Raw genomic sequence first — 17084 nt, forward strand, 5'->3', positions numbered from 1 at the left:
CATTTTTTTATATTCTATTTTAGTATATACATGTATATGTTTTTGTATTTCTATATTGTTTCTTTTTATTTTTTTTACCTACAATTTTATAGTATTGTATTTTACTCTTTATTTTATTTGAATTCTTATGTGTAGTGCTATTACACTGTTCAGCACTCTTAATGCTGAGCTGGTTCCTTTACATTTCATTGTATTGTTAACCCTGTGTTACACATGACAAATAAACCCAAGACTTGAAACTAAATGTATTTATTAAAGTTATTGTGTACATTTAAAAAGGACCTGTGAGCAGGATTTAGTGGCATCTAACACTATAGTTTCCTTGTGTGAAGAGAAACTGGCCACAAAACACAAAAAGGTGAAAGGCCCCATCAAGAGGCAGTTTAGTTTGTCCGTGCAGGCCTACTGTAGACACATGGCTGTTCAACATGGCAGATTCAGTGAAAGAGGACCCACAGCATCTGTAGATATTAAAGGCTTATCAAAAAGGTGGCAAAAACATTTATAGACTGCTGATTATACACTAATGAAAACATAGCTATGTAAATTATATTCAATTTCTGCCATATTCTGTAAAAACAGACCCTCAATTTCACACAATGGACCTTTATTCTATTTTATGCACTTATCATTATCTTAGATTTATTTGTTTAGTGTGACTTAATCACAAAAGTGGTACAAGTGGTAATGGGTTCAAAAGGTGTTTATTGCAAGACAGTATTGAAAAAAAAAATCCACAAACCGTTATGCAAGTAAAACAGAACAAAACAACAACAACAATGCTTTACTCACTGTATAAAAACGAAGTTCCCCTTTTTTTCTTTAACACAATGGAAGGCAAGTTAATCCAATCCAAACATTACAAAGTGTGGCATTTGAGAATCACAAGCACATATAGTACACATCACACAAACACTGCAACGACACCTGCAGTTCATGTGTACAACATGATGTGCACGATCTCGCGTGGCTGAATCGATGGTTTACTTCAGTCCATCAGAGGTTGTAAACAAACTTGGTGGGTTCAAGCCTGGATTATTGTTAACGATATTGCTGTAGCCCTGATTGGTAAATTACATGATGGCTGTTATGGCTGCATTGTAAGTTATTAATACTGTACTATTATTGTCTAATTAACACTATGATTACTTATTATTAGTAAACATTAGATAAGAAAATGAGCTCATTTAAATGAGGAGAATCCCCAAACAGTCTGAAAACCAACAAAGATCATGATTAAAAAACTGCCCAGCAAGCAAGAAACAAAAGTCAGGAAATCATCTCAGAGTAAATAAAGGCCCCTCTGGTTTGGCTTTCAATGCACATGCGTTTCATTGACCTTTAACCCCTACTTATAAAGACAATTATATGTCAACTGGAAGGCAAAACATTCAACTTAATAGAGATTGTACACATACAGTAAAACATTATCATGTTAAAATGGCATCTTATTCTATCATTGGCTAACAAAAAAAAAAAAAAAGAACTTAATGTCGCTGTCATTAGAAATTCCAGTTCATGGCCAAACATGAACACTGGTGACCCTGATGTATCCTCAGTATGGTTTTTGCTGCTAAAGGCTTGAACACGTTACAGTAATCGTGTGTCTGTGTGTGTTTTTTGTGTGTTTTACCTGACCAAACAGGAAGACAAAGTTTTTTTTATAGTTTTTTTGGATAATGTACATAATGTTTATATGGAAGCCCCAAGAGGCAAGAGAAAATAAATCTGGTGATCCATTTTCTAAATTGTCTAAATTGACTTAAAATCAAAGAAAAAATATTTTTCTTTTCATCTGTGAAATGACAGTAATGTTACATAACCTGCTAACACACAATATACAGCCACGTTGACACAAGATGAGTGGTGAAACGTGAATATAGATGCCATCCAGGTTACAAGGGGTCGCTGAATAGTTTGATGAGTATGAAAATGATGTGAATCATATGCTATTGCTTTAGCAGTCACCGTATTTCAACCCAGTTGAACCCCTATAGAATATTTCATTAGACAACGCTCTCCACTACTATCATCAAATGAGGGAAGGAGCATTGAAGCTGTTGTGGTAGCACATGGCACACCTTATTAAGATACTAATGTTTATTTTTTATATTTTTTTATTTGCCACTGTAAAGAAAACTGAATTATTTTACTATTTCTAACATGGGTAGCGGTGCACATCAACAAATCATCCTGACAAAGAAAACTTTTAAGAAACTTTTAAAATGTTATCTTATTGTGCAGGTAAAACTTTTTTTGGCTTGTCCTAACCCTAAGTCATAAACAGAGGAGAGAAAATGGATCACCAGAATCTTTTTCCCTTACTTACCGCTCAGGGTTTCCATATGTTCACTTACTTATTGTGATCATTATCTTTTTTTCTTTTTTTTTTTTTACATTACATGTTTCAAAGACACAGAGTGACTGAGCATGCTCATATGACTGGCCAGTAGAAAAAGTAAGCAGTGGTCCACTGTGGAGGTAAATGTTCGCATAGATAACAACTTTGTATGCAATGGTACACAACCTGGTATCTTGAGATAATAACAGACTGGGCACAAGAAGAGACCAATATCATTATCATGCTTTAAACCACAGACAAAAAGAGATACTGTGCTAAAATCCGTTATTTGTCATCCATGTAACTGGTAAGGTAGCATAAAGCGGAAGTATTATTGCTATGATTGCCAGGTATTTCATTCAACTTGTATTGACTTAGACTGGAAATATGATGTATGTAAGTACAGTTATACTATATATACACAGGAAATTTACTGTTGTATCTTGGTGAGATTTCTTATCGAAATATGTCACATACTCTTTGATCATCATCAGATTTATCCCAGAATAATTTCTGAAATATTAAAGAATTACAGCTGAAAATGATTTTCTTATCAAATTGCATGCAGTCTGACATGATGAACAACATGACAGTTGATTTTCTAAACCTTAACAGATGTTGTGATACATACTGATATCAGGAGGCGTTATAGGTTTTGTGATTCTGTTTTCCGAAATCATTTATACTTTCACATTTTACAGTATTCTTTGCGTATGTGCGCTAGGCTGAGATGTTAGCTGATTAAGCTCAGAAGTTGTGCGGGTGGCATCATCGGACACACAAATGGCAACTTGACATTTCATCTCTTCTCTCCTCTCTGCTGTTGGCACCATGATTGAACCAAAGGCAAGATGACGTCCTCTCTAGTCATCCTGGACAACACAACAGCCACAGTTAGCAAAGATGGATTATAGAAATGATACCTGGAATGCAGTTTTTCCACTGAAAATATTCAAATGATTTCATTTAAATCCAATTTCATACTTATTATCAAATGGGCTGATATAATGTGGAATATCACTTATTTGAAAAATACAGACAATGGATGGAAATCAGACTTCATCATTATAACCCCAACAAAGTCTGATATGTTATATTTTTCAACATATATTATAATGTTGTCAATAAACCAAAAGCATAGGAATAATTGTAGAATTATATATTTTTTTTTCCTGCAAAGATATTGTTGAGATCCATCTTCACACAGTTTCTGTCACATTCACTCACCCACTCGTCCTCATCAACCCCCTCGAAGGACTCCTGCGGCAGTGGGTCATCCATATTCCCCAACTTAGCCACCATGGCACTGAGCAGCTGGGCCACACACACACACACACACACACACACACACACACACACATTCAATGTTACAACACGTCAGTAAAGCACAGCTATTTGTACATGAGAATTTTGACATGGATAATATACATTAGTGACATACTAAATGCAGAACAGACTGTATAAGGACTTCACACTGGGCCAGATGACAGTACAGTAAAAGCACAAGCTCATCCTCACCTCATCTTTCTTCTGTTCATCAGTCTTCTCCTCCAGGTAAACAGATGAAGGCAGGTATTTCCTAACTGGAGCCTCTTTGGGGGCCTCGCTCACTGAAACAAAAATACAGCATCAAACCACGATCCAACACTGACATGTTGATCATAGAGGTAAGCATCTAGACCAACAGCCATGTTAGAAAAGGTGACTTGTTATGTATGCAAATTCAGACACTCTGGTCTGAGTCCACACCTGGTGTCATGTCTTTAGGCTTCAAGCTGATCTTCTTGTGTTTGCCGTTGATGCCAGACAGCCAGGCGGAGGCAGTCAGAGCCGGTTCCCAACAGACTGCTGTGTCTATGTACAGGTCGTCCTGGAAAAACTCTTTCTGGAGACCCACAGTCACATACATAGAGTTATACCTTTTGTAGTTAAAGCCATAGTCATTTATTAGAAATAACCTTCAAGAGGGTTTGCAGTATTCCTACAGATCCACTAGGTGGTGTAGTTGCCTCACCTTGACCCGTGGCACCGAAAAGGCCACTGGCTCTATGCTTGTCTTGGTGAGAATTAGGCCTCTGGCTATCTCCACATCACGCACGTTGCACTCTGTTTTGGGCAAAAAGGCCAAGCCCTGCAGATTGGAAACAAGATCAGGCAGTGTCAGAGTTCAGCTCATAAAAACATCACAACAATACCACAAAGTTTAAGGAGGGTGTGTGTAGATTGGTACCTTATGTGGCTCCTGAGAGTGATAACTGCTGCACTCAATAAAGTGTGGAGCGTCAGGGACAATCTCATAAATGTGCACTCTGGTATCACCCTGGAAAACAAATGAAACACAGCTTACATCTAATTCTGATTCTGTTCTCAGGTGAGGTTTTCTTAAATGCAAGTATATTTAGTTTTTTTATTTGCTTACCTTTCCCGTGAGGATGATCACACTGGTGTCAGGGTCATAAAAAGGGATGAGTGTGGAGGGGGCAACGCCCATAAGAGTACTGGCTGTGGCTCCAGTGGACAGGGAGTCAGCAGAGTACAGGTAGAGTGCTCTCTCACTGCGACTACAGGACGACAAGAAAGAGACAGTGGTGAGCTTTTCTTTTGACTGATCCACCGCAGCTCAGGTAGAAGTGGATTTTAATCAGGGGCACACATGAATATGTTGTAATTTACTTGAGTGATTTTTAGTAATACATGGATATATTTTGGTCTGCTTTACACATTCAACAAAATAAGTCTTTGCCATTGATAGTACCTGTCAAATCCTGACACCAACAGGTACTTGCCGTCACACACCCAGACCACACGAGCTCCCCTGTGGCCCTCAGGACCTGGACCCTCCTAAAAAAAGACCAATTTAATGAGTGAATGAAACAAAAATAACTTAGTTTTTTCAGTAATTAAACATCAATGTAATGCATTGCTTAAGATCTGAGGATGCCTATTTTAACTCACTGTAGATGATCATATAGGAAGCTTATAGGTCTTACAAAGCAATAACACTATTGTGGCTGAAGAAAAGTATTGAAATAAATGTTCCTCCAACAAATAACATGGCTCTGTTAAATGAAATATAACAATGAACAATTTACACCTAAAGACAAACCTCATCTTTTTTTTTTATTGTATCCTTCCAAATTATTTATTGTGTTGTACATACCTGCACCGGTGCAGTGGACTTGCGGGGGTCATAGATGCGAACTTTCCCATCTTTGCACACTGTGGCCAGCAACTTTCCATCCGGGCTCCACGCCATGCCAAAGATCTACATTTAACCCACAAGAGAAAACAAAAGAAGGAGGAGAAGAAAGCTCAGAGACCTGGAAAATGGACAGTTAATATCATCACTTCAGTATGTGCAAGTAAACATATCCAAATCTTGATCACTCACCTGTTCCTCGTGTCCAGTGAGGATTTTGACCTCATCTCCGCTCTCCAGGTTCCACAGTCTGACTGTGAGATCGTAGGATGAAGACACCAGCAGTCCGCTGGCCAAGGGGTGGAACTTTATGGAATAAATCTTCTCAGTGTGGCCTACAAAGTTTCACAGCAGCTGTTAGTTAACTTGACTTGTATTTAGGTGTTATTATTAAGTAAAAGTATAAGTGGACCCTCTTCTACCTTGCAAGATGAGATCAGGCTCAGTCAGTGTCTCCTTCAACCCTCCTTCTGGTACCTGCCACACCCGGATTTTTGCATCATCACCAGCTAGCAGAGAGAGAGAGAAAGATGCACATCGAATCACATTCAATACAATACAACATCCAGCTGCAAATGCTCACACTTGTGCTGTTCAACACATGTATTCACGTACCCACAGCAAGCCGATGTGTGTCAAAGGGGTCCCAAGCGAAGTCAACCACATTGACAGAGTTCTGGATGGTGGGCAGAGCTGTGTCTGGCACTCTGCCAGGCTGAGAGAGCTGAGGAGAGGAATAACATCTGTCAGTCACACACATACAGTACACAGTAGTCTCAATTTCACTGAAGTAGAAGAGTGAAAAATCAAGGTCAACTTCAATTTTTCTGAATCAACATGAGATAACCCATTTTTAACGTAGTTTCCAGCTGCTGCCATACCTCGAAGACGGCAATCTGGCCCCCAGAGATGGCGAGGGGCACTGCCACACGATGACGGTTGACACAGAAGCCGTCACACTCGCCGGGTGTAGTCAGGTTGAGGCCACGCATGTTAGTGATGTGTGTGTCCCGATGCATCACTGTACCCTTGATGTGACGGAACTTGGACATTGGTCCTGAATCAGAGATAATTCTGGATTAACGCTCATTAAAGAAACATTAGAATAAAATGTCAGACACAATAATGAAAAGAATAAGAGATTTTAAGTGTGTGTGTTCATACCCAGCATGCTTTGGATGGCCTTGGCGCTCTGGCTTGGACTGGGGCTTGGGAGGAAGCCAGAGGACAGGCCGGAGGTAGAGGAGGGAGAGCGGGACGGGGCAGCACTGCTGCTGGGAGTGCTCAAAGGACTACTGGAGGCGGAGCAGCCACGTGCTGGATCCTGTAGAACAGTAGGGTGGCTGTTAACTTGTTTTAGGCTCATACTTCTCCCAGTTTGGATTGAATTCCTTGTGTCCCCTGAGTGTGTGTGTGTCTCTCACCTCTTTGCTCCCTCCGCTGGCCAGCTCCTTCTTTGCAGGCATCGGTTTCGCTGCTGGAGCCTTTTGTTTGGGCTGTTTGTCTGGGTGGAGGCTGACTTTCTCCACCTGGGGACAAACAGAGCAAATAGTTTGAAGTGTCCATACAATGTGAAGACCGGATAAACTAGTTGGTATTGGAGATTTTTTTTTTTACCTGCTTGTTTCCTCCCTGCCACCACTCCTCAGCAGACATGGCAGGAGTTGTGCCTACAGTATCTGGGTAAAGGTCTTCATGAAACTCCTGGCCTGTATGCTGGAAGACAATGTAGCACACATATGTATTCATAAAAAAAAAATGCAAATATGTACATAACATGTTATGAATCTGCGGTACTTGTTGGCATGTCAGTGCAAATACACACCTTGCGAGGGACTTGATAGCTGATTGGCACAATGCAGCTGTCAGTCAGCTGAAGCACGCGCATCACTTCGCAGGACGTGACATCCAATGTCCATTTGGGCACCATGGCAACTCCTCGTGTTGAGGTGTCCATAAGACAGTGACTCACTGCAAATGTAGACAGAAAAATCAGACGAGGAGAGGAAGCTGTAAAACTCTGAGCGGACAGATTACAGATGACCAAACCTTACCTTGCGAGAGTGAAGGCTCAGAGGACACTTCAAAGCAATCAACCACAGTGTCTCCCTGTGCAAGAGAGAACATCAGTAAATCATACATGATTCACTGCAGTAACAACCTTTAAAGTACACATCTGACGGGGTTGCTGAATTCCCGATTTGTGACACACCCACAAACTCTTTGGGCATAAATATTAAAGAGGCAGTTCAATAAGACACAATCAGGGGGCATTCATTTTTATCTTACCATGCCAGCCAGTATGAGCAGACCAGTGTCATCATCAAAGAGAGGGATCAGCGTCCTGAAAGAAAAGAGACTGTTACAAAGGAACCAGTAGATGGAGCAGTGCGTTCAATTTTAGGGCAAAAGCAGTCAGAACATAAAAACTGTCTTTCAGTCTCGAGTCTTTCACACTCACTCATTTTTAAGGCTAAGGCTAAAAAGATTATTAGGAAAGAAGAAAACAGCAAAACAAAAATCCACGAGGAATATGTTTCAAAATGAAAAAAGAAAAACAGATCTGACAACTAATGATTATTTTCATTATCGCTTGATCTGCTTCATTCAGTTAATTGATACATTTTAGTTAACAAAAGGACAGAAAATCCTGAAAACCCACCAATCATAGTATACTTAAGCCAAAGATGCATCTTCAAATGTCATGATTGTCTGACAAAACTCAATGCTATTCTACTCAACTCAGGATAACACCTTTCATTCAGACATGCAGCCAAAAGTGCTCCACAAAATTTACAACACACACACACACACACACACACACACGCACACACACACACACACAGAAATGAACAGAAAAATTGTGAAAAGAAAAAATAAACTAGAAATAAGAATAAGAGAATAGACACAGAATAACACACCAGTGATTTAAAAAAACAACTAAGATTAATGATTCAGTTTACTGTCGTGTTTATAAAAATAAGCAGCAAATCCGCACATAAGCTTTTTGGGCTTTTGCTTGATTAATCAATCAGAAAATTAGAGGCTCCCACAAGCACAGGCCTACGTAAGGCCACCGTCACCTGCCTCCTCTCATGATTGGAGATAAGAGGATTGAGGGATGAAGAAACTCAATTGGTGAGGTACAACTGGCTGTAGTAAACAAACCAAACAGGAAATCATGGATTAGACCAAAGGCGTACTTGACAAATCTCTCCCTCACTCTGCCTCCATACTGTAGTTTCTCTCTTCATCAATGAGAGCAACGGTCGGCATGCTGTGTCGTTTTCCAGACAGGAAAAGACAGAAAGTGGTGGCTGATCTAACCACTTCACATCACAGGCCACAGATTGCTTATTGAAGTGGAGAGGCAGGTTCCAGTGATTGGCTTATGATGATGACCTTGTGTAATGGTACTATTCTAGAGGAACGCCACTCGGCTGCCTCCACATCAACTGAGAATGACAGACTGGTGATGTAATGCTCCAACTATGACAATATAATGACAGACTAGGTTTGGGTATCTTAAGCAACTGTGCACACTGACACGCAATGGTTCGTGCTGTGTATAATTGCAAGAGTGACAGAGAAAGAGCGTGACGGCATTTTGTTTGAATGAATTTGAAACAGAGGTTCACATTTTAAACCTACACAAGGATCTGTCAGTCATAGACGCTGGCTGCCACGAGCGTGTGCTTGTAGTAGCTCACATCCTTTGGTTGTGTTCACAATTGTTTCCCAAACTACAGTGACGAGAATCTTGGGATCATTTTCAATTTGTCTTTTGTTTCATTTTTGGATGTAATTTTGCTCCGGGCAGTTTTGCAATAATAGTAGGTGTAGAAACAACTGAACACCGGCCATGACTGTGAAGGCGTAAAAGTTTTTGGTAAACTAGTTTGCCAAGAGGAAATTGTCTAGAAAATGAAATAAAACTTTGTATAAGTGGGTAAAAAGTCTCTTTTGTTGTCTACTGTACTGATCCCACAAAGTAAAATTGAAGTATGAGAACAGATTGTATAGATGGGAAAAAGACTAATATGACTACTATGCACTAAATAAAAAATCAAAGTACATAAAATGTGAAAATAAAAAGATCTAAATATAATAAACGCCAACACGTAACTATAGAGTGTATTGAGAGAGAAATACAGCAGTATTCTCAGTCATCTCATGACACTCCATAAACAGCAGACTGTAAACCGTAATATTATTTACACAGACCCAACTCATAACGTAAGACAGGAAGGCCATATTTCACATTTAGCAGTGTGACTGACTTATATTTCATTAGTTGTTTTAAAACTGGTGCTTGAATTGTCTAAAGCAGGGACAGGGACAGAGAGTTAATTAACAAAATTAACCTGTTTTAGGCCTGTACCTCATCTTCTCTCTAACATCCCTCTCTCTGTCCTCCTTCCCAGGCCTGTGAAGGCAGCAAGGGGTGGCAACGCTTCATTAGGGCCGACTGTGTGTTCCCATGTCAGAGTCAGTCCACAGGTAGCCCCTAAACACCTCCATTCCCACACCCTTCTCTCTGCATGTCTCCCTCTCCCTCCCTCACTCTTTGCTTCCCTATTCAATAGCACCACCACCTCTCGCCCCACGATCTCTCCGTGCCTCCCAATCCCAACTATTTCTCCAAATTGCCTTTAGTTTCTCTGTGGCCTTATCTCTGGTTTTCTCACAGTAAAACAGCCACATAATAGGAACTGAGCTTTATCACTGATAATGGCCTGTGTTTACTATCGCTTTTATGCTCCACCTCACCACCAGCTCATTTTCCCACACGGGAAAAACACATACACGCATGCATGCGCATATTTACACACATAAATGTACAAGCACACACATATACATGTGCCAATAACACAGCCTAACAACGTATGTGCACATGCATTTATAAGAGCGTGCAGTTACAGTCAGGCAGGGTTAATTGTGGGAGCAAGCAGGCTAGCTGCTCGATCACATGGGCTGATTATGAATGAAGAGAAAAACTATTACAGGCCTCATTCATGCTCTTCGCCTCCAGTCCAGCCTGACACACTAATTCAGACATACACCCAACACTTTTCAGTGTTGGGTGTGTGTTTAGAACAGGTTTAACCACACATGCATAATAATAAGTCATCGAAAGAATATGATTTATAACGTTATATGTTGTTTATAGGTAAAGATATCCATAGTATTTGATGTTTGACATGAACAACAGCTCTGAAGACTCTGCCTTCAAGGGTTTTAGTCTCCCACACCTCTCCAGCTCTTCCAACAATCTCCGATGAGTCTGTCTGTCGCTCCAAAAATCCCACTGCTTTCAGTCTGTCACTATCACTCGGCTCCTATCAAAGTTAAAACAAAACAGAGAGCGGACAAAACCCGCCTCCTGCTTTGTCTGCCAACGCTCTCTCGCACCGATCCAAACTCACATCATAAAATGACCTACTGCCCATGACAGCAGCCTTCAGCACCAGCAGATATGATGGGTATATTACTCTACTCTAATACGCATCTGTGTGTGTGTGTATGAAAGGGTCCAAGTCAGCCCTAATATATTATGATTATGAGAACGTGTTGTCATTTGATAATGTAAAAGATAGTGGAAATCAGTGGAATAACTGACTAATGGAGGGCCAACACAAATGGATATGCGGATGACAGACAAATACAGAAATGGTGTGTGTCTATGTGTATGTGTTTGAACTGCAAGGCCTATGCGACTGGGCATCTGCAGCTGCAGTTGTCTAATCATCAATAGGAATAGGAGTTGCAATGAAATTAAGGATATACACAAAATATTTCCAGACACACACATTCAGGTGCAGAGATAAATACGGCATTATTGAAATGATGTGCATGTGCATGTGCATGTAAGTGCTTGCAAGCATGACAAAATATGTAAAAGTATGAACACACGCTGCACACTTGAGAGCACATACAGGCCAGGTCCAGATGCACTGATAGCATCTGACACACACAATAGTGTATTATATACACTGTATAGGTGAAGCTAATGAAAGCAGCCTGCAGAATATAAGGTTATGAGATATGGCAGCTATGACCAGATCACAATCAGTCAAAGGGACCTTTCTCTGTCCTGTGAGATCATGGTCTTTAGCTGGGCTGGACTTACTGCTAAAAACGCACACTAGACAGACACAATAAGCTCCAGTCGACAGGTAAGAGCTGGCCAGAAAGTAGGAAAGAAATAACGAGGAATAACGAGGAAACCAAAACAAAGCAGCTGGTTGTCTTCTATTTTATTTTATTTTATTTTTTAACACAGGATCGATTTATTGCTCTTGGGTACACATGAGAAGGCTTTTAAAATCACTACCGGCTGTGGAAAGATCGATAAAAATGACCGTCCATAAATTACATACTATTATATGTTGTATTTTGGAGTTATTTCTGAGGTTTATCCCTTTTTCCCCCCTGTTTAACTTTTTTTTTTCATCTGAATTGAAGGTCTAATTATAGATGATTTTGTATCTCGTAAAAGCTTCTGAGGCAAATTTGTGATTTTTAACTACATCAAATTACTGAATGACATTCAGATTTGACTAAATTCCAGTCAAAAAAATACAAATCACAACCACCACCTAGGCTCATCTTAACCTCAAACCGAAGGTGAGAGACATAAATCTCAGCAGCAGAGACTCCTCGGTATTGGAGGAGTCTTCATGGTCAAATTGAGGTCATAATCAGACTTTGAATAAAGCTGCGGCCACACCACATAATTTACTGCTTACATAAGAACTGTTTATTCTATTTTCATTCTATCCTTTTCCTCTCCGTCATCCACTCCTCCCTTCTTCTTTTATCACTCCACTTATATCATCCCAGTCAGTGGGAGTGACTGAGTGGTGAAGAAGTATCGTTGAGGGTGAAGGGTCTGCTGAACTGTGAACTCCAACAGTCCACTTTATCAGCTCTCCTGCCTCGAAGGACTGCGAGTCTGCAGCTTGTCCAGCTGTCCAGACCAGCCTCTGCCGTCCCACAGGCCAGTGGTGGCTCAATGTTTTAGACTGGAACTAGAGCTGTCATGGCCATAAAATACTGTTTGGATTATCACACAGGGTCACGAGGACACTTGGGCTGGGTCAGCAAAAAACAGCAGACGTGTTGTTGGGAGTCACTGATTTTTAAGGCTTTAAGTGTGAGTGTGCACATTGGTTACCCAAGTCATCCAAATAAAACATCAGGTCATTACACTTTTCCCACACTCATTTGGACAACAAATTCAATGAAAGCTGTTTGGTGAAATTTAATGTCTTAAAATAGGAACATTTCGGGTTAGGATATACTGTTAAAATTTTGACAGCAAAGGTTACAGGCCTAGAAACTGTTTGACATCAATATTTATCACATATTTTTCTTGGAATCTGAAGTGTTGACAGAGACATTCAGGAATGTGAATAAATCTCGTTGCTATATTTATGCCCCGAGTTTCTGAGTCCATCTTTATAGGTGTTTTCATATTAACGGAAAATAAAACTATAGCTGTGCTAGCAGCTCGGTGAGACTGTACTCTGCTGAGCTAAATGGTACTGTCAACACGCTGATGCACTCATATTGACAATATTAACATGCTTACTTGCTTGCATGTTAGCATGATAGCATTTACTAATAAGCACTAATCTCAAAGCACAGCTTAGGCTGATGGGAATGTCAAAGGGAAAGCCTTCACAGTCCACTTGGTTCATCCTCTGGGGACCACAAATGTCATTATAACTCTTCTAATACTTGTTGAGATGTTTCCCTAAAAAAACAAACCTCACGGTGGTGCTAAAGGAAAAATCTGAGGCTCATTAACACCATTAGTTGTTGAGATATTTTAGTCTCGACCAAAGTGGTGGACTGACCAAGTGACAGAACAACATTGCAGTCTTAGAGCCACACCATTACCATGGCTAAATAGGGAGTGACCAACATAAGAGCGATGCATGAGGTAAATGGTTTAAACCTGCAATAATCCCAGACACATGCGCACATTCAGCAGTAGATTAATAATGTGTCAGATCTGCTTTAGCATTATTTCATCAGTAATTCATCAGTAAAAATATGTGGTATGGTGAACAGTTGGATGTAACCAAACAGCTGTATCTCCCATTTAGAAGTATGACGATATGAGCGCATGCTTTTTTTTATTGTCGGAGTTATTTCCATAATCACTGTCTGATGATGACAGTTCATATGACCAGCAGATTTTCTGTTTATTCATATGATAACCCTGCCCTCTTCCTATCCTTACTGACAGAACACACTCTTTCTGTTTCACTTCTATTACTCTGTGAGGGAGTTAGACACAGCTAATGGTTTTATACACACTTACGCTGCAGGCCCATGGATGTTCACATTACTCAGACAATGGAAGGACTGGTGCGGAATAATCCACTGGTGATTAAATGGGATTCATAACGGAACAACACTGGACCTGTAAAACCATCTCCAGGATGGTAAATCCTAGGCTGCTTTCTAGTGCTCTGCAAATATGTGAAATAAAAGAAGATAAATCCTTTCCATGGGGGATATTTGAATATTTCACAAGATTAAGAAAAAGGTCGTCTTAGCAGCAAACAAATGGTTTGGCAATGACTGGCCTTTTGTTCTTTGTAGCATAACAATCCACCCCCAAAAAATGAGTGCGTTAGACACAAGCAAACAAACAATATATCACAGCTGATTAACTTTGTCACCTTTGTAAACTCGCAAGATTACAGATCAATCAAACCTCTGCACTCGCGCTGTCTGACTGTGTATAAATGTTTCCATTAGCAGCATCTGAGCTCCAAAAGCCTGTACCACAGAAGCTAAACCATAGGGTCATAGTGAGGGTAACTTCAAACTAAGGCTTTGTCTAACAGTGGTTGATTGCTGCATCACAAATTCATTTGACTGTCCTTATTTAACACTGTCGCAGTTCATTTCATTCACATTAGAGGACCAAAGTTTGAGAACTGGTTCTATTTCTTTTTATTTCTGGACAGGCGGAAACAAAAGGAATAACATTTTGTTTCTCATTAGCCACAGTTTGTTCCTCTCATGTATTATTGCCATAACTGAGTAACAGAGCTAAGAATCAGTTTATCTGAAAGAAACACTACTGGCATTTTAACAATAACAACTCCTAAACTGTTTTTACGGTATTTCCAAAATCCTCTGAGACACTTAAACACACACGCTAAAAAATTGTTCTGTCCACTGCATGACAATAATGATTTCTCTCCAAGCTGACTGTGATTTTATATCCTAATAAATAAAAATAGATTTTCTTTTGACATTAATGGATAGATACAACTCACAATAAAACAGAACTTTTTCACTTTGGTCTTTTCTGGCCTCCTGTTGGAACCTTTTGTGTTAGAAACACAGAATATTTTCTGATTCAGATGGTTAGAGGAGGATTACCTACCATAAAAGAGGCACACCTTAGGGATACTTCAGGTTCTTATATAGTCTTAAAGGCTAAAACACAGCTCTCTTCGGGGTGGTCCTGAACGCAGCCTCTAAATCATGATGAGTTCAAGGATCCACCACAGGTATAAGTCAAGCTGCACCCTGCTGAGCAGTGAAATGTACTTAAAGTGCAACACACTTTCTTCACTGTGCTTTGTTGCCAGTGTGTGTGTGTGTTTAATAAATATGCTGCCTGCCTAGTTACCTTCAGTAGCCAGTTCATTAGAAGGGAATTAGAGTTGACGCGCTGCGTTCCTGAGAGGGGAAGAAAAGCCAGAATTGTTGGTAAAGGGGCCAGCTGTGGTCGCGTCTGAGCCCCAGTGACGAGGCTCTTAGATAGGCTGCCAAGCTTGCTACTCTCCCCTCTCTCCTCGCTTCAGCAAGCCCCGTCCCCTGGCCCCTGACAACTGGTACACACACACACACACACACAAGCACATCTAGTTGCACACATGTACGCTCAGAATTTAATTAAACTCACTGAGTCCTGTGTCAACAGGTCTATAGTGACCCCACTGACACACTCCCAATTCCACATACAACCACATGCAAAGTTGCCAAATGGAAAAAATGCAACAACTTCAGCAGTAATTTCCCTCCAGTCCTCAAGAAACAGAACTCTTCATTACCATTCCAGCTTGTCATCAGTATAGCTCCATCTTCGCATTGACACAGGCAGCCACAATCAGCGCTGTGCAACTCTCACATAATCCCTCTGTGCAGTGAACCCGCAACATGACAGTCCCTACAGTGACAGCCATCTTTTTAAAATATCAAGTATATGTAGAAAAACAACCTCACAATATAAAAATACACTTAGACACATTTCAAGACAACTTAACACACAATGCCGCCTGACCGCACAACGGACAGCAAGTCTGTTTTGCATAATGTTGACATGAAAAATAAAACCCCCAATCTTTATTTTTACAAGAGGAGGCACAGAGTTATACTTATGCCAGATACATGAGGGACATTCGAAGATCATCTTCAAAATGACACTCACACACACTCACAAGCACTCAGACCTACAAATGCGTGGTAAACTGATCCAGACTGGACTGAGCTATAAAGCAAAAAGGTCACTGGTCATAAAGACCCTCAACATCCAGTGCTGCTCTGTGGACATGGAGGGCTGGAGGATAAGGATGGGGTTGTTGTAGGATGTGGGTGGGCATGAGGGTGTCAGGTTATACAGACTGAACGGGAGGCAAGGGTGTGATAGTACTACTGGAGAAAATAAATCTTGAATGGAATATTTACTTCCAATATTGGCATGTGTTCAAGTCTGTGTTTGCATCTGTAATGTATGATATGTGTCTCTGAAGTGTTGGTAGCTGCTTGTTGGCGGCTACAGGAAGAGATGCAGTTCCGCGTTAACCCTAAGGGTTCAGCATCAAGGGCCCAGGCTAGATGACCATTAAATGACCTGTCGGCAGGGGCCTGGGAACTGAACGGCAGCCACGACTGCCTCAGACAGCAGAGAGCAGAGAGAGGAAGTGTTGGTGCACAGGACCCAAAGAGGAGAGGGGAGGTGAGGGTCACGACCGCAACGACCCTCTCTGCTGTAAGATCACTGGAGGAAAGTCCAGTTCTCGTCACGGTTGCATTTTAAGCACAAACACAGATAGAAGTACACATGTTTTAGAGGAAGTGAGAAAAGAGCGACCTGTTTTGCACTCTCATCTAGCAGATGGATTATCCCCCAATATTAGTGTTTCACAGATGTCCTTTGATCATTTAAAATCTCTGTCAATGATGCCAATGATTCTGGTCAATTCTGCAAAAATGACAATGGAAGAGGCCCTAAAACTCTGGAGGTTTGTCTAGGTTGACAGCACGCGAATTGAAGGAAAATTCTTTTGGCAACACAGAGTTAGTGCGACTTTTGCCTTGAGTACAAACCTTGCTCAGTTTAAAAGTTAAAATAGAGAAGAGAATCATGTTTCCATTTCAGTTATCCCCTTTCATTAAGAAATAACCGTCTGTCTCTTCAGGTTAAACATTTCATTACTGGTCCAATTAAAGTCTTTCTCTTTTACATGCAAGGCAGGGATACATTTTAGATATCAAGCCAAGGTGGTAAAT

The 17084-nt window shown here is 40.6% G+C and overlaps 1 protein-coding gene across 2 annotated transcripts in view; it reads right to left on the reverse strand.

Annotated features, from left to right (window-relative positions):
- Positions 1 to 17084, reverse strand: part of LOC104925700 (mitochondrial import inner membrane translocase subunit tim16) — a 110675-nt gene that overhangs the window by 7071 nt on the left and 86520 nt on the right. Inside the window, exons 10-28 of one of the 2 annotated variants that reach the window (XM_027285890.1) lie at positions 7830 to 7884; positions 7595 to 7649; positions 7366 to 7511; positions 7158 to 7256; positions 6965 to 7069; positions 6705 to 6864; positions 6422 to 6597; positions 6156 to 6264; positions 5963 to 6049; positions 5733 to 5875; positions 5502 to 5606; positions 5097 to 5182; positions 4761 to 4902; positions 4572 to 4661; positions 4356 to 4472; positions 4091 to 4226; positions 3860 to 3951; positions 3569 to 3655; positions 686 to 3213 (exon numbers count right to left, since the gene is read on the reverse strand). In XM_027285890.1, coding sequence (XP_027141691.1) covers positions 3205 to 3213; positions 3569 to 3655; positions 3860 to 3951; positions 4091 to 4226; positions 4356 to 4472; positions 4572 to 4661; positions 4761 to 4902; positions 5097 to 5182; positions 5502 to 5606; positions 5733 to 5875; positions 5963 to 6049; positions 6156 to 6264; positions 6422 to 6597; positions 6705 to 6864; positions 6965 to 7069; positions 7158 to 7256; positions 7366 to 7511; positions 7595 to 7649; positions 7830 to 7884 — 1999 coding nt within the window. In that variant the 3' untranslated portion in view covers positions 686 to 3204. Of the gene's footprint in view, positions 1 to 685; positions 3214 to 3568; positions 3656 to 3859; positions 3952 to 4090; positions 4227 to 4355; positions 4473 to 4571; positions 4662 to 4760; positions 4903 to 5096; positions 5183 to 5501; positions 5607 to 5732; positions 5876 to 5962; positions 6050 to 6155; positions 6265 to 6421; positions 6598 to 6704; positions 6865 to 6964; positions 7070 to 7157; positions 7257 to 7365; positions 7512 to 7594; positions 7650 to 7829; positions 7885 to 17084 lie in introns of those variants that run through there. The other variant, XM_027285892.1, reaches the window with a different exon arrangement.

Source organism: Larimichthys crocea, chromosome XII (genome assembly GCF_000972845.2).
Source record: "Larimichthys crocea isolate SSNF chromosome XII, L_crocea_2.0, whole genome shotgun sequence".
NCBI classification, from domain to species: Eukaryota; Metazoa; Chordata; class Actinopteri; family Sciaenidae; genus Larimichthys; species Larimichthys crocea.